At 41.0% G+C, this 17,177-nt stretch overlaps 3 protein-coding genes across 4 annotated transcripts; 2 read left to right on the top strand and 1 right to left on the bottom strand.

Annotated features, from left to right (window-relative positions):
* The first annotated feature begins 1,336 nt into the window (after positions 1-1,336).
* tubb4bl (tubulin, beta 4B class IVb-like) lies at positions 1,337-5,579 on the top strand. Its single transcript, XM_058049380.2, has 4 exons — positions 1,337-1,515; positions 2,235-2,343; positions 4,056-4,166; positions 4,244-5,579. Exons 1-4 carry the CDS (start codon positions 1,459-1,461, stop codon positions 5,299-5,301), a joined length of 1,335 nt encoding a protein of 444 aa, XP_057905363.2. The 5' UTR covers positions 1,337-1,458; the 3' UTR covers positions 5,302-5,579.
* A 2,225-nt stretch (positions 5,580-7,804) lies between these two features.
* On the bottom strand, positions 7,805-12,896 carry crb3a (crumbs homolog 3a). 2 transcript variants are annotated; one of them, XM_058049381.2, is made up of 4 exons: positions 12,621-12,896; positions 12,161-12,330; positions 9,363-9,409; positions 7,805-8,342 (listed from the first exon to the last, which is right to left on the bottom strand). In XM_058049381.2, exons 2-4 carry the CDS (start codon positions 12,255-12,257, stop codon positions 8,133-8,135), a joined length of 354 nt encoding a protein of 117 aa, XP_057905364.2. In that variant the 5' UTR covers positions 12,258-12,330; positions 12,621-12,896; the 3' UTR covers positions 7,805-8,132. The 2 variants fall into 2 exon arrangements, with proteins under 2 accessions (XP_057905364.2, XP_057905365.2); XM_058049382.2 differs by lacking the exon at positions 12,621-12,896 and adding an exon at positions 12,462-12,581.
* A 968-nt stretch (positions 12,897-13,864) lies between these two features.
* On the top strand, positions 13,865-16,945 carry asf1ba (anti-silencing function 1Ba histone chaperone). The gene is made up of 5 exons (XM_058049378.2): positions 13,865-14,232; positions 14,482-14,597; positions 14,660-14,836; positions 16,174-16,428; positions 16,775-16,945. The coding sequence occupies exons 1-4, from the start codon at positions 14,124-14,126 to the stop codon at positions 16,363-16,365; spliced, it is 594 nt and encodes a 197-aa protein (XP_057905361.1). The 5' UTR covers positions 13,865-14,123; the 3' UTR covers positions 16,366-16,428; positions 16,775-16,945.
* Positions 16,946-17,177: the final 232 nt, after the last annotated feature.

The raw sequence follows: 17,177 nt of genomic DNA, 5'->3' as shown, positions 1-17,177 counted from the left end.
ATTTCTTCAGGTTGTCCATTATTGAGAGATGCATTTCTCATAAAAGTTAGCAAAGCATGTGCCTCATTGTTTTCACTGCTGACAGCAGACTTGAAGGACAACATTTTACCTGTAGGTGTTTGCTGCAGGTAAAAACAAGGCTAATTATCTGCTAACCACACATAGTAATCCATGACTTCATTAAGCAGTAAGAATGGGGGTGAGCCACATATCAGCTACACAGGAGCATCAGAACCAATGTTGTAATCAGCCGGCATTAATACTGCTAATGAGTTCATTGTAATTAACAGTATGGCGAGTTTCACCCTGACAGCCGACATTTTAAAGCACATATCACTGCTGGATACTGACCACTACTTCAAATGCAGCTACTGCCATTTTGTGGAGTTAATAAAAACAACATCCGGAGGTTGCCTGCAGCCACACAGCTGTTAATTAAAGGGGACCTACTATGCTTTTTTCAACTTTCTGACCTATAAATGTAGTTAAAATGTTGGATTCTCGTGTTAAAACATGCCAAAATTTCAAATAATGGGCTTAGCGCATTTGAATGTGAGTTTTTTTTTCTAACAGCGGCTCCTTGTGATGTCACAATGAGCTGGATTACCTTATATGGGCGTTCCCGAATACAAGCTACAGCTATGCCCTCCTTTGCTCTGCTGCAGTGTGAATATTGAGTGCGACCAATCACAGCGGAGTGGGCGTGCCCGGAGGTGGGCCGAAAATCCAGCTGGAATAGGTGCAGAATCTGGAAGATCTAGAAAGCTTTCTTTGTTGGTTATTGTGTGTAGCTGCTCTATAGGAGTACACAACTCAATACAAAGGGTTGAAAAATTAGCTCAATGTTTTTAATGTCTTCTATATGTATTTGTGGACTCCGCACTCTGCGGCTATAGGAGACAGACGATGCCTGGTTGGATACATTGTGATGGATGCATTTATGTACTCGTTTTCACAATACTGGTGTGTTTAATGTTGTGGTTTGTAGTTCTGTACACTTATTATTTTGGTTCTTTATAAAGACATTTTTTGCCTTTCACTTGTTCTAAATATTTTTCAGCATGTAGAACGTAACTAAAAATAGAAATGCTTCTGAAACATTTATAAATGTGACAATCCAGCTATTTGTTGTTGACAAGCCGGCGTTGAGTTCGAGTTCACCGAGTTCGCCCGATGAGACAATGATGCGAGATGCGCTGTCTCGATGGAGGGATGTCGTCTCCTCGCATCCTATCCCCCACTTCCACGGCTCCTCGGCACCGCCCCTTTCTCCTCCGCTCTTTGGTTGCCATGACGATGACGTCAGGTTGCACCACCGCTTCAGTCCAGTAGAAGCGCTGAGAGGCGGTGCAACCGCGACTCCACCACCGAACCCCCGGGAGAAGAGAACCGTCGTCTTTTTTTGCTTTTTCTCACCGTCGTCACAGCTCCAGCTCTCGTTCTCAAATTTGCGCAAAAATGCGTGAAATTGTGCATTTGCAAGCCGGTCAGTGCGGGAACCAAATCGGAGCCAAGGTAAGCCTTATGTTCCTGTCTTTTATTTTATTTATTTGTGCAAAGATTAGTGCGTGCATTGATTAATTCACCGGGCTGCCTAATCCATCCAAATGGAATGTTCCAGAAGGAAGACCAAAATATATATGAGACGTTTTGCATGCTTTCCGCAATGCAATGTGCAATTTATTCAAATATGTTGCTGGTTTGACATTGCATGGGTTCATGATCACGGCAGTTTTGCACGAATTATTGATTTACGTTATTATGCAACACTTCGCTTGCTCTTTAAATCGGCGTTTTTGTTTTAAAAAAAAAAACATTTTTATGCATGTTTTTAGCCATTATGGCATTCAATCGTAGCGGGGTGGAGCCCCTCCCCCTCCTCCTCTTTAATGACCTATTTTTACCTCACTATTTAAAGTCTTGCTTATTTTTGAAATATATTATCTCATTCAAAAATCAGCTTTTAATTGCTGAAATACTAGTGCAGAGTTTGCATGTTGTTTTTTTATTATATAATTGTTTTGTTTTTTATATGTATAATTGTGATTTAATCCATATATGAAATGCTGCTTCAGGTCTTTTCTCATTTCATTCATAAAATTACATCTTGTGATTAAGACCACTTCCCCCCATTTTGAGGGACAGCAATAAATATTGAGTTTATTTGATAAAATGTTCATATCAGCTGTCACTCGTGTCACACCACGCCTCTTTTCTCTCCACCCCCCCGCCAGTTCTGGGAGGTGATCAGCGACGAGCATGGCATCGATCCCACCGGAACCTACCACGGTGATAGCGACCTCCAGCTAGACAGGATCAGCGTCTATTACAACGAGGCCACCGGTAAACCACATTTGAATGTCAAATTTGTCACCTTTATTTAAGAAATTATTTAAAACAACCATCAATTTGTCTACATAATGTCAACAAAAGCAGTGGGACACACCCCTTGATCAATAATTAATCAATCCGGTTGGCATCGAACCCCCTTCAATCTTAAACCCAAGTCTTGGAATAGCGTGCAAGCAAAAACAGAGTTCATGGATTCTCAAACTGTGGGACAAGTGACACTGGTGGTACACGGGCTCTATCTCGCAGTATGTTAGTCCCTCGTTTTTCACAGTATTTTGTTCCAAACGTAATAAGTGATTTCCTTATTTATACATGTAATATTTTTGTATTTAGGGCATCAGAAACCTCTTAACAACCATCTAAATACATTATTAGAGCCCTCCAGACATGACATAACACCCCTATAGTCATGTTTACACTTGTTACCCAATATAGACATAATAAGAGAATATAATACATATATAAGTCCATATATAAATCTCTGGGTGGAGTTTGCATGTTCTCCTCGTGCATGCGTGGGTTTCCTCCCACATACCAAAAACATGCTAGGTTAATTGGCGACTCCAAATTGTCCATAGGTATGAATGTGAGTGTGAATGGTTGTTTGTCTATATGTGCCCTGTGATTGGCTGGCGACCAGTCCAGGGTGTACCCCGCCTCTCGCCCGAAGACAGCTGGGATAGGCTCCAGCACCCCCCACAACCCTTGTGAGGATAATGGGGAGAAAATGAACGAATGAATGAATACATGTAAGACATAATATAGACTCACACATGTTAAAGTTCCATGTTTCTTTTTTTTTCAGTTTCTGTATTGTACTTCCTGTGCAGAATACTACATACCATAATGTCTGAATGTGTTTTCTGAATGCCTTATATTTGTATTTTCATTAATTTAGCTGTTTTATGCTTGAATTTGCTTAAACATGCATATTTATTGTATATATTTTGAAACAGTGATAGCGTGAACCCTCAATGCATGAAGTGGTGTGGAATGCCAATGCACATATTTTTTATATTCATATAAAGTTTTGCTGAAATTGAAGTCAATTTAAAAGTTCATTGACTGACATTTGTACCAAAAGCAATTACCTATGAGTACAAACAACGTATTAGCTTATAGCTGTGATGGTAAGCAGTGTTTCCCACAAGACTACAATCTATTTGTGGCAGTTTTGGGTGGGGAGGGGTATAATGTAATGACATAATCATTGAATTTGCATAAACGGCCATGGCTCACTTGTAAAATGTGATTTTAAAAAAATGTGAAAAGCATAAAAAAACAACTACATTTTTTTTTATGTTGCAAACAAAGCATGATGCAAAAGTCTCTTCACTGAATTTGTTGCGACAGTAGTCTCTTTTTGTTACCTAGAGGGGTCTGATTACTTGCTAAATACAGCAATGAAGCCGCTAAGTTGGCAATGCTGATCCCTCCTGCTACGTGTTCTTATTCTCTGGCAGACCACATGTGTTAAATGAACGTATGGTAAAACGCTGGTAAGCATAGGTAGCAAAAATGATGGTACTTGATCAGTAGGCTCATAATAGCTGCTAGAAGGTTATTTCATGCAAATGCAGAGAAGTCCAGTAAAGGTTTTGGTGTTGTTGCTAGGCAGAATAGGCGTTTTTTTAGTGCGACAGTAATAATTCATATATCTATGCAAATGTTAAGCAATGCCATTATGTGTGGATTATTTTCAGGTGGGAAATATGTACCCCGTGCCATCTTGGTGGACCTGGAGCCAGGAACTATGGATTCTGTCAGGTCCGGTCCATTTGGTCAGATCTTTAGACCGGACAACTTTGTTTTTGGTAAGCTACAAACAAGCAGTGGTCCCGGTCCCCACAAGGTGACGTGATGCTTCACTGTGATATGATTTTGCGTCCAGGCCAGAGCGGCGCCGGCAACAACTGGGCCAAGGGTCACTACACGGAGGGTGCAGAGCTAGTGGACTCGGTCCTGGACGTGGTGAGGAAAGAGGCGGAGAGCTGTGATTGCCTACAGGGCTTCCAGCTCACCCACTCCCTGGGCGGCGGCACCGGCTCGGGTATGGGCACCTTGCTCATCAGCAAGATCCGCGAGGAGTACCCGGACCGCATCATGAACACCTTCAGCGTGGTGCCGTCCCCCAAGGTGTCCGACACGGTGGTGGAGCCGTACAACGCCACGCTGTCGGTGCATCAGCTGGTGGAGAACACAGACGAGACCTACTGCATTGACAATGAAGCTCTGTACGACATCTGCTTCCGCACCTTGAAGCTGACCACGCCCACGTACGGAGATCTTAACCATTTGGTGTCGGCCACCATGAGCGGCGTCACCACCTGTCTCCGATTCCCCGGCCAACTCAACGCCGACCTCCGCAAGCTGGCGGTCAATATGGTGCCCTTCCCCCGCCTGCACTTCTTCATGCCGGGCTTCGCTCCGCTCACCAGCAGGGGGAGCCAGCAGTACCGCGCACTCTCTGTGCCCGAGCTCACCCAGCAGATGTTTGACGCCAAGAACATGATGGCGGCGTGCGACCCACGCCACGGCCGCTACCTCACCGTTGCCGCCGTCTTCCGCGGCCGCATGTCCATGAAGGAGGTCGACGAGCAGATGCTGAACGTGCAGAACAAGAACAGCAGCTACTTTGTGGAATGGATTCCCAACAATGTGAAGACAGCCGTGTGCGACATCCCGCCCCGCGGCCTCAAGATGGCCGCCACGTTCATCGGCAACAGCACGGCCATCCAGGAGCTGTTCAAGCGCATCTCGGAGCAGTTCACCGCCATGTTCCGCCGTAAGGCTTTCCTCCACTGGTACACGGGCGAAGGCATGGACGAGATGGAGTTCACCGAGGCTGAGAGCAACATGAACGACCTGGTGTCCGAGTACCAGCAGTACCAGGACGCCACCGCCGAGGAGGGAGAGTTCGAGGAAGAGGGAGAGGAGGAGGTGGCCTAAAAAAAAACAAAAAAACACTTATCCTCCATTTCACTCCTTCATTTCATTCCTATCACTGCACTGACGCCGTGTTAGCTTCATGTTGGCTGGTGTTTTAGACGTTGTGTTACTGATGCTACTCATGCTAGTCAAGTTTTTGCTTCTGGTTTTCATCGTGAACACACTGACATTCCACATCCATCCTCCCCAACATTCATTGCCTTGCCCAATTTCAAAGCAAGCAAGTTTAACTGTGAAGCTGTTCAATGGGAGAACTATTAAAGTCTAATTTAAAGGTTGATTTACCGACCCTGTGTCTTTATTGAAACCTGAACCCGAAGCCCTAATCTTTAAACCTAAACCCTAACACTTCACCTGAACCCCTAACCCTTAAACACAACCCAAACTCTTAACCCTTCATCCATAAGACTTAACCTCCAAACCGTTAAACCGAACCCTAGATCTTAAACTCTAACATTTAACCTGAACCACTAACCATAAACCCAACCCTAAATCTTAAATCATAACACATAACCTGACCCCCTAACCCTTAAACACAACCAAACTCTTAACCATAAATCCATAAGACTTAACCTCCAAACCTTTAAACCCAACCCTAATCTTAAACCCTAACATTTAACCTGAACCACTAACCATAAACCCAACCCTAAATCTTAAATCCTAAGACATAACCAGAACCCCTAACCCTTAAACACAACCCAAACTCTTAACCCTTCATCCATAAGACTTAACCTCCAAACCGTTAAACCCAACCCTAGATCTTAAACCCTAACATTTAACCTGAACCACTAACCCTAACACTTAGCCCTAAATCTTAAACCCAAACACTTAACCTGAACCCCAAATCTTTAAAACCAACCCTAAATCTTAAATGCCAACTCATAAGCTCAACTCAAACCTTTAAACTTAACCCGAGAGCTTAAACCCTAACATTTAACCTGAACCACTTATCATAAACCCAACCCTAAATCTTGAATCCTAACACATAACCTGAACCCCTAACCCTTAAAAACAACCCATCTCTTAACTCTAAATCCATAACATTTAATCCCCAAACCTTTAAACCCAACCCTAGGTTTTAAACCCTAACATTTAACCTGAACCACTAACCATAAACCCAACACTAAATCTTAAATCCTAACACATAACCTGAACCCCTAACCCATAATCACAACCCAATCTCTTAACCCTAAATCCATAAGACTTAACCTCCAAACCGTCAAACCCAACCCTAGGTCTTAAACCCTAACATTTAACCTAAACCACTAACCATAACCCTTACTCTAAACTCTAACCCTAACCCTTAACCCTAAATCTTAAACCCAAACACTTAACCTGAACCCCAAATCTTTAAAACCAACCCTAAATCTTAAATGCCAACTCATAACTTCAACTCAAACCTTTAAACCCAACCCTAAATCTTGAATCCTAACACATAACCTGAACCCCAACCCTTAGAAACAACCCAACTCTTAACCCTAAATCCATAACATTTAACCCCCAAACCTTTAAACCCAACCCTAGGTTTTAAACCCTAACATTTAACCTGAACCCCAAACCTTTAAACCTAACCCTAAATCTTAAATGCTAACACTTAACCTGAACTCAAACCTTTAAAACCAACCCTAAATCTTAAATCCCAACACTTAACCTAAACTCAAACCTTTAAAACCAACCCTACATCTTAAATCCCAACACTTAACCTGAACTCAAACCTTTAAAACCAACCCTAACCTGAAGCCCTAACCCTTAAACACAACCAATCTCTTAACCCTAAATCCATAACACTTAACCCCCAAACCTTTAAACCCAACCCTAGATCTTAAACCCTAACATTTAACCTGAACCACTAACCATAAACCCATACTCTAAACTCTAACCCTTAGCCCTTACCCAAACACTTAACCTGAACCCCCAAACCTTTAAACCCAACCCTAAATCTTAAATTTTAACACTTAACCTGAACTCAAACCAACCCTAACCTGAAGCCCTGACCCTTAAACACAACCAAACTCTTAACCCTAAATCCATAACACTTAACCCCCAAACCTTTAAACCCAACCCTAGATCTTAAACCCTAACATTTAACCTGAACCACCAACCATAAACCCTTACTCTAAACTCTAAACTTAACCCTTTACCCCAAATCTTAAATCCTAACACTTAACCTGAACTCAAACCTTTAAACCGACCCTAACTCTATTTGTTGTGGACTCTTACAGAGCAGCTACACGCAATAACCCACACAGAAAGCTTTCTAGATCTGCACCTATTCCACCTGTATTTCCTTAATTTATTCCACCCACGGCCTGAAAATTGTATTCGGACGATGAATTCATATGTCCCCTATGTCTAATTGAATTTTTTTTGTATTTTTAAAAATCTCTGGTATTTCCGAGTATGACGTAATAGAGCCCAGGCATGCACAGTTTGAGAATCAGTACTTAATATTATCATGTACAGTAATTATTAGATGACCTGTCAAAAAAATATTGTTTTAACTTGTATACAAATAAAGCAGATATTTATTGGGTTAAAAAAATGTACATAACCATAATGATCAGATCATTGAATCATTGAAATAATACAATATGGAATGATTGAGGATAAAAGTGTAACCAATGTTGAATCACTATTGTACCACATGAAAATTGAGACGTTTGAGTGCTATTGATTTACTACATAATATCCAAAATAACAAGAAATGGTCCCTAGTGATAAAATACTGACAATCCTTTTTGCTTGAGGATGAATATTGTTCTTCACTGGAAGTAAATGCATCTTATTTTTGATGCCTGCGGCCATTCTCGGGGGTGGGTCAAAGGTCAAGCTCAAATGAGTCTTTCCTCCTTTGGTAGCTTCAGCACGTCTGTGGCGGCCACGCTGCGAGTGCCGCACTGTTCCTCGGAGCTGGGTCTGTACGTGCCTTCCGTCTGACGTTTCTTCTTCACCACGCAAAGCAGCCAGGCCGCTACCGCAGAGATGATAGCCATGAGTCCCAGCGTCACCGTGGGGGCCACAATGGCGGCAATGTTGGGGCCCTGGTGTCGGACAATAAGCAGTGAATTTAAAGGCTTCTCTTCACATGAAAGTACATTACAGTACATATAGTATGATGTGTAGTGCTGGAGCCTATCCCAGCTGTCTTCGGGTGAACGGCGGGGTATACCCTGGACTGGTGGCCAGCCAATCACATGGCACATATAGACAAACAACCATTCACACTCACATTCATACCTATGGACAATTTGGAGTCGCCAAATAACCTAAAACATAAAATAAAAAAATAATAAAAGGAAACGGCAGATGATCAAAGTGCTTTCCATCAACGAGTACAAGAGTCACACTGACAGGAAACAGAATTGTGAAGTTATGAGAGGAAATAAAGTCAATTTACGTTATGAATAATAAAACTTCATTAGCATAGAACAGTTTTTCCTTATAATCATTATTTCTTTTTTTGTCATAAAATTACTTCATATTCATTTTGTATTTCTCATCAAATTTACACCCACAATATGACAAATTTCTTTGGATAATCTTTATAGTCACAATATTATGACTATTAATAAATAGTGAAATTTACGCTATTTTTTGTCATTAAATTAGCACTTTTAGCACACTATTATTTTTTCCTCACAATATTATAACATTCATTCATTCATTTTCTACCGCTTATCCTCACCAGGGTGGCGGGGTACACCCTGGACTGGTGGCCAGCCAATCACAGGGCACATATAGACAAACAACCATTCACACTCACATTCATACCGATGGACAATTTGGAGTCGCCAATTAACCTAGCATGTTTTTGGAATGTGGGAGGAAACCGGAGTACCCGGAGAAAACCCACGCATGCACGGGGAGAACATGCAATCTCCACACAGAGATGGCCGAGGGTGGGATTGAACCCAAGTCTTCTAGCTGTGAGGTCTGCGCTAAACACTCGACCATCGTGCAGCCCTCCCACAAGTCCATTTATTTAAAAACAATCTTGTTCCCTTGTCGATGGCCTTGACTGAATCAAAATGTTACAATTTAAAAGTAAGTATTTGACTCACAGTAGTGTTATGTGATCGGAAGTCACTTGAAACAGTGTTAGAATCCCCTGTGGAATAGAAAAAAAAGCAGGTAAGTGAAACTAAAAGCAGTGTTATAATGCCAATTCTTATCTTGTACAGTGTGGGAACTCAATTGAAGCAATAACACTTAATGTTTAACAACACCAGGCTGCTTCATGGGAACTTTGGCTCAAGGGTGAACGGGTCAGGAAAGACTCTGGGGCTCCCCCTACTGTTGTGAGGTGTAAATTGACATATATGACACACACAACTTGTTTGTACTGTACCATTGTACTGTACCAAAAAAAAGGCAGAGCACACCTGTCATATAAAGGATCTTTGACTAGCATCTACAGTATTATTATTATTATACAGTATGAGTGGGCAAATATCAGGCTGGCCCACTATTTCCAAATACCTTTTTTAAGAACATTTAACATCAAAACTGTATCTGGCAACATGACTTGCAGTGCTATTCTATTCCATATTCTACAGTAGTCCATACATTCCTGCCGCAAGGCATGCTAGGTAGCATTTTTGTATTATTCATTCCTTCATTCATTTTCTACCGCTTATCCTCACGAGGGTTGCAGGGGGTGCTGGTGCCTATCCCAGCTGTCTTCGGACTGGTCGCCAGCCAATCACAGGGCACATATAGACAAACAACCATTCACACTCATATTCATACCTATGGACAATTTGGAGTCGCCAATTAACCTAGCATGTTTTTGGAATGTGGGAGGAAACCGGAGTACCCGGAGAAAACCCACGCATGCACGGGGAGAACATGCAAACTCCACACAGAGATGTGTGAGGCCTGTGTGCTAACCACTTATCCGCCGTGCAGCCGAAAATAAGCACTCTTGATAGTCAAATTTAACACGTTCAGTTCCAAATGTGAACATTGTAAATGGTTAATGGTGTTATATTTGTAAACGGTTCTTGTTGTATCTTTTCACAAGTTCCTAACTAATGTTTTTAGTCGGGAACTGATATTTCCCTGAAACTTACCTATGTTCTATTGCTGATTATTAAAGAACTGAAAAAGATAGAAACAAAGTTGTTTTTTCTGATGAAAGAAGGGAGTTTAATCTTTCTTTTGGTACCATGGTTTGGATCTAGGGTTGGGTTTGGTTCCATGTTTATATATCCATAAAACACAATATTCCGTGTACCTTGGAAGATCAGTGAAAATCGTCTAAAATGGCCGGTACTGAAGGGGTTGGCTTTCGAAAAATGGCTGGGATTGAATGACTTAATAGTAGTTAATAGCGGCGCGGCATGGCTCAGTTGGTAGTGGTCGTCTGCCACCCTGAAGGTTGGGGTTCGACTGTATGAAAGTCTATGAAAATTGAGTTGTTGTATGAAGACATGCCTATCAGTAATTCCATGCAACACATGCAGTAATTACATTTCACACCGCCTTCCTTCCTTCCTTCCGTCTCTGTCTTTGAGTTTTTCTCCTGGCCTTATCACATTGTACTTTTGTCCCTGCAAAGCTGCCTGTTTGCCCTGGTAAATTATTGACTCCGAAAAAGCAGGAGGTGGTTTTCAGTTTCTAAAAAAAACAAAACAAAACTCAGAGAAACGTTTGAAAGATGACACACAAGCTAGAGATTGTTATATTTTTTTTTACTTTCTCCTCCCGTATCTTCCATGTGACTCAACTGACGTTATGCACATTCCTCATCTCCTCCCCCCCATTTTGTTACTGTGTAGTTTGGTGATGTCACCAAGTCATCACATGCCCATTCATGGGTGGCGAGGAACAGCGCGGGACCTCGGTGTACAGCTTTAATGCTTACCTCAGCCACCACAGCGTGCTGCACATATCGTTCTTTTCCCAGATAAAATGTAGCTAAATGTGCATGAGTGGATGAGTGTGCACTCGCTGGAGAGTTTCGTGCTGACTCAGCATTTAAAGACGTTGACTTGTAGTCATTTTTTACCTTAACATCATGTTGATTGTGCACCAGATTGTTGTGGTTGCTAAAATTGCTAGACAAAGATCCTCTATACAGGAGCACTTTGCTGTTTTTAAAAATCTGTCGCAAAAATGCAAGGTAAAGATCTTCTATATGCCGAGTGCTGTGCTTTTTTTTTTAAGCAAAACAAAAACAAAAATCCCCCATGACCATCATGAGGACAAGCGGTAGAAAATGAATGAATGAATGAATGTTAAGGATGCTTCACTTCTTTTTACACTTGTGGGACAATTAAGAAAGTTTTATTGTTGTTCATGCTTTACAACTGGCATAGTATGTTAACTTCATTTCGCACTTATGAAAATAACATTGTTTTTATGTATAATTCCTCTTAACAGATAACATGAGAAAATTGGTTAATTTGAGCTAGCTAACAATTAAAAAAAATGCAAACATTTCCATAACTGACCTGCATATAAGCCGAGTGATATTGTTATTTATATGTAACGCGGAGTACTATAGTTATATTTGTGAGTGACGTCTCACAACAAAACTCCTTTTAAGTACTCGTAAGTGTGACCAACCACGACGGAGTGGGTGTGCTGGAGGCGGACCGTGGGTGGAAATACATTAAAACAGACTGTTATCCGTGGGGAATACAAAATCCAAAGAAATACAGATGAATAGGCGCAGATTCTGGAAGGACTATTACGCTCTTTTCTCATTTTTGCTGTTTGTCTTCTTTTTGTTGTTGTTTTTTTTTGTATTTGTATTTGTATTTGTGCGGCCATGCGGGTTCGAACACAGCAAATCTAATTGGGTGCTTTGTAAGTGCTTGGATCTTCAGTGGCAAGAGATCATACAGCGACTCACCCCATACAGCATTAGTGCCCAGCAGCAGCAGAATAAAAACACCCCCCGGCATGACCACGCCAGGTTTGGCCGGACCCACATCTGGACCCCCGGACATGTCTAGAACCGGGTCTAGCGGGCATCAGCTCGGGTCCATTTCATGAATGCCACCTGATGCTATTCTCTCCTCCCTAGAGAAGACAAAGTTAACTATTTTAAGCAGAGATTGAGACAAGGAACAAACAGTGAATCATACTGAATCACATAACCACATGGCTAAAGTAAATATAGTATAATAAAATATATATATATATACACCAACCTCAATCAGGCTTCTCACAGGTAGGCAAACAAAGGTGAGAAATCTACTACATGTTACTTGACAATCTATGCACCAAATAACATTATCAGAATAAACCCAAACCCACATCCTCTTTATGTAAAGCACTTGATCATGTGATCCAGTTCGGTGTTACATTACCTGTGCGAGCGCACCTTCCTGCGAGTAGACAGATCCTCCTTTGTGCAAAGTCCAAATAAAACGCAGTTTAGTGGCGCAGAACAAAGAGTCAGGTTACTCCGAATACAAACAGCACTGCTGTACACTGCCCCTTCTAGATGAAATACTATTGTTACGATTTTGGATGGAATCTAGTACGTTCTTTTCCCTGTCGAGGCTGCACTTGCACTCCAGCATGAGGCTGCACGGTGTTTGACTCCACTCGGTGCTATATGCCCTTTACCTAGCAACCTGTGTCTCCGCTGGAAAGTTGGGACTGCGGGGAAACAGCGCCCCCGTCTGGTGGCTACGCCTCACAACCGCTGGAGAACGTGGATGTGAGCATTCCTGGGATATTTATTGGGATGAAACCTTCGCTAACTCATAGGTTAATCCTTACTTTATCCCCCCGGCCCCCCACCACCCACAGGAGTAGGCAGCTTTAGGTTTAATCTCAAGTCAGTCAGATGGTGGTCATTTGCAATGTGAGGCCACCAGTGTGCTACACTTGGGTAAAATTATCAGTATGTTAAAAACTAAGTATATCATCATTTTTCAGACAAATACAATTAAACTATCAATAAAATCTAATTCAAAATCTTTATAGTTTATTGCTCTGCACAGACATTAACCCAATCTTCCACCAGGGGGCACTTCTCCATTCATTCATTCATTCATTCATTCATTTTCTACCGCTTATCAATTTAAACGAAATAAAGTATAAAAAATAAAACGGACAAAAATACCATAAAATAAATATATGATTTTTAAATAAAATTAAATACAAATAATGTATGTAGTTATTTGTATTTAAAAAAAATATTTAAAATAATAATAATTTTTTAATTAAAAAAATGTTAAATGCAAATAATGTCGTTATTTGCATTTAACATTTTTTAATCATATATTTATTTTATAGTATTTTTGTCTGTTTTATATGTAGTTATTGGTGTTTTATTTTATCATTATAGCCGGTGAGTGTTGTGACATGACTCAAAAAGTCCACAAGGGGGCGCCTTTTTCCATATAATGGCTATGACAACTTTTAGTATCTAAGATACATAATCTAATGTATTTGGGGATTCTTTTTTTTTTTAATTCGTTGTATAATTTTATCTCATGGTAAATGTATGACACACAATAATCCACAAGAGGGCGTCTCTCCAATTCAAGCAACCGGAAGCTTACCTTTGCCCGTCATTAGGCGCATGGAATTCTGGGTAGGTTGTCAAACCGGCGGGAGTACAATACTCAAAACAGTTTTGTTTTACTTCTTAGAGTACTTCTTTTTTGGGGGGTTGTGTGACTGAGTTGAGTACATTGTGTCGTTGAAGTAACTGTGAAAAAAACATTTTGTGAGGTAAGGGAGAAAGCGAAAGTGAGTTTGTCTTAATCTAAAGCTTTGCCGGGGAAAAGGGCTTTGAACCGCCTGATTTGTAGTTAGCATTTTGCTAGCTTGCAGCAAGCAGCCCGTCATCGACAACAATGGCGAAGGTGCAAGTGTTAAATGTGGCCGTCTTGGACAACCCGAGCCCGTTTGGGAACCCCTTCCAGTTTGAAATAACGTTTGAGTGCATGGAAGACCTGCCCGAAGGTGAGTGTGACGACAAACGTGTTCTGTTGTCACTAAATGACTTACTGCTAACGTTAACTTTTGGCTAGATAGCTTTATTTATTAACAATCGGTGTCGAAGAGTGCCAAAACAAACTATTAAGACTTCTATTAGGTGTACAGTACTTCTATAAACATGGATGTGGGACTTTAGCTGAATAGTTCTTATTTTTTGTGGTGACTAATCTCTTAAACGCATAAGTAATATGACATCACTTCATGTGTTTTCAGACTTGGAGTGGAAGATCATCTATGTGGGCTCAGCAGAAAGCGAAGAGTATGATCAAGTCCTGGACTCCGTCTTAGTTGGACCGGTACCTGCTGGGCGACATATGTTTGTTTTTCAGGTAAGAAGTTACTTTAATATTACTGTCACAGTGTTGTTGAAATGTTATTTTTAAATCAACAGGCTGATGCACCAAACACTGGGTTGATCCCTGAAAGCGATGCCGTAGGTGTCACTGTGGTGCTCATCACCTGCACGTACCGTGGCCAGGAGTTCATTCGCATCGGTTACTATGTGAACAACGAGTACACAGACCCAGAACTTCGGGAGAATCCGCCCATCAAGCCGGACTACACTCAGGTTAGACGCTCGATAAGTCGACTTCTGCGCCAATTTTAACGCCTTGCATCATCACATTTGTATTTGGGTTGCTAGTAGGGTTGTCACAAGAATCAATACTTCCAATACCAATTTGATATCAATACACAAACTACTGTATATATCGGTATCTACTGTTTCAGGTATCGTCACTATCGACTATACAGTCTTTTGACAAGCAGTATAGCACATCAATGCAGCTTACAATTAACCAGTTGCTTGCTTGTAATACTCGCTCTCTTTCTTATGTGAGACAAAAAACATGCATCCATATAAGGCATGCTTAAATCCAGTGCTTTATTTTGGAGTATTAATTCAATCAATTAATTAATTACCATAAAAATATATGGCAACTTGCCGAACACAGATCAATGTAGTTAAATCATGGGTAATATAACGATACATTGATGGAGTATATTAATGATTACAATCCTAATTTAATGCAAATGCTGCTGGCAGCACTTCAGCCATGCTCATATTGACATAAGCCCCCAATAGCTGTCCTTGGGTATGCCTGCTGTGAACTTGCAGCTTGGACCCAAATATTCCTTTTCTGCTCAATATTTGTCCCCGCTTTTGGTGCCACAGTCATTGCCACTTCCTCAAACTACAGTGTGTGCCGAGAGTCAAACAAGTCATGCATTTGTTAATCACAAGTCAAAATAAATAAAGGTAACGGTAATAAAGGTAATAAAGGCTGTTAAAGGTAACCTCCATTAATGCTTTATTAAGACATTAACTTTGACAGCCCTCGCTTTTATACATTTTTATATAGTAGTATAATAGTTTTCTTGTTTCTTTCTGGGTGATAAATACAACGGAGTGTTGTTGTATTAACAAAAAAAATATTTTTACATGCAGAAAACAACGTGAAATAATTATAAAGGATGTAACTCATTGTTGATGCAGACTTGTACATCTTTCTGAAAATTTTTGCCATTTTTTAATCAAATTGCTGGCAACTTTATCTGGCCCCATTGCTTGTTATTCAATTAAAAAAAAAAGAAGAAGAAGAAGAAGAAGAAAAAATACAGTGAGTCACCAATGGGTAGGGTGCTGTGTTTGGGCTCTCAATTTTGTGAATGGTACAGTACACTGCAAATGGACTTGTTTGTTACGTGCAGTATTGTATGAAAACCAAAGCTAAATCTTGGCCCAATAAAACAAAAACTGAATCATATGAGAAATGGGGCATACAAACTATTTGACTGTATTATATTCTTGAATCCATCCTATCATAAATAGCCAATGAAAGTAGGTGACAGGAGAGAATTAAATCAAATATAGACATTAATGTTGTGTACATCGTCTCTGCCCAGCTTCAGCGAAACATTCTAGCATCGAACCCTCGCGTCACCAGATTCCACATCAACTGGGAAGGCTGCGCGGAGCGAATGGAAGATTCTGAAAATGTGGATCCGTCATCCAACTCCATGCTGCCTCCATCCTGTCTTCCGGGCAAATCTGCACCCTTGGGAATACTACCGGACAATTCCATGGACTGCTTATAGAGACGTCCCTTGTTTGTTTTTGTTAGGTTTTTTTTTATTAAGAATGGGGGACATTCTGATATTCATTCATTCATTTTCTACCGCTTTTTCCTCACGAGGGTTGTGGGGGGTGCTGGAGCCTATCCCAGCGAGCGAGAGGCGGGGTACACCCTGGACAGCCAATCACAGGGCTGGCGATAGACAAACAACCATTCACACTCACATTCATACCTATGGACAATTTGGAGTGGCCAATTAACCTAGCATGTTTTTTTTGGAATGTGGGAAGAAACCGGAGTACCCGGAGAAAACCCACACATGGGGAGAACATGCAAACTCCACACAGAGATGGCCGAGGGTGGGAATTGAACCCTGGTCTCCTAGCTGTGAGGTCTGCGCGCTAACCACTAGACCGCCCCATTCTGATATTGTACATACTTATTTGCCTTACAACTGCTCTTACTTTCCTTCAAAAGCTCTTTAACGATGAAAGCTTCAGATGAAGCAATATTCAAGTAGTTTTTACTCATGGAAGAGGTTGATGCAGAGCGGATTAGTGACAGTGTCAGATTTCAGCAATAAATAAATGACAAGAGTTTGATCATCTAACATTTTATTTCTCTTCAGTTTGCACTTACATTTATATATTCACACTGAAGGGTGAGGTAATTGTTGGTATTGTGTTCCAAATAAAAACGCTGTGTTTGTATGCATTAGTATGTGTGATTGTTCCGAGCATTATGAGTAATGTGTTTTTCTAAGTGATTTTACCTCTAGTTGTTAATTTTAACTGTATAGTGTAAAACAACTCCAAAACAATACTCCCTATGAAT

Source organism: Doryrhamphus excisus, linkage group LG16 (genome assembly GCF_037039965.1).
Source record: "Doryrhamphus excisus strain RoL-2023G ecotype Guam linkage group LG16, RoL_Dexc_Guam_v1.1, whole genome shotgun sequence".
In the NCBI taxonomy this organism is placed as follows: Eukaryota; Metazoa; Chordata; class Actinopteri; order Syngnathiformes; family Syngnathidae; genus Doryrhamphus; species Doryrhamphus excisus.
This window is presented reverse-complemented; position numbering and strand designations above follow the sequence as displayed.

What these genes read in the sequence shown, in the direction of transcription:
- crb3a (XM_058049381.2), bottom strand. Translation starts at nt 12,257, where the DNA reads ATGTCCGGGGGTCCAGATGTGGGTCCGGCCAAACCTGGCGTGGTCATG. An exon ending in GGGCACTAATGCTGTATGGG is followed by an intron (nt 9,410 to 12,160) that starts GTGAGTCGCTGT and finishes TCTATTCCACAG; the next exon opens with GGGATTCTAACACTGTTTCA. An exon ending in TCCGATCACATAACACTACT is followed by an intron (nt 8,343 to 9,362) that starts GTGAGTCAAATA and finishes GTCCGACACCAG; the next exon opens with GGCCCCAACATTGCCGCCAT.
- asf1ba (XM_058049378.2), top strand. Translation starts at nt 14,124, where the DNA reads ATGGCGAAGGTGCAAGTGTTAAATGTGGCCGTCTTGGACAACCCGAGC. An exon ending in GACATATGTTTGTTTTTCAG is followed by an intron (nt 14,598 to 14,659) that starts GTAAGAAGTTAC and finishes TTAAATCAACAG; the next exon opens with GCTGATGCACCAAACACTGG. An exon ending in TCAAGCCGGACTACACTCAG is followed by an intron (nt 14,837 to 16,173) that starts GTTAGACGCTCG and finishes GTCTCTGCCCAG; the next exon opens with CTTCAGCGAAACATTCTAGC.
- tubb4bl (XM_058049380.2), top strand. Translation starts at nt 1,459, where the DNA reads ATGCGTGAAATTGTGCATTTGCAAGCCGGTCAGTGCGGGAACCAAATC. An exon ending in GGAACCAAATCGGAGCCAAG is followed by an intron (nt 1,516 to 2,234) that starts GTAAGCCTTATG and finishes CCCCCCCGCCAG; the next exon opens with TTCTGGGAGGTGATCAGCGA. An exon ending in ACCGGACAACTTTGTTTTTG is followed by an intron (nt 4,167 to 4,243) that starts GTAAGCTACAAA and finishes TTTTGCGTCCAG; the next exon opens with GCCAGAGCGGCGCCGGCAAC.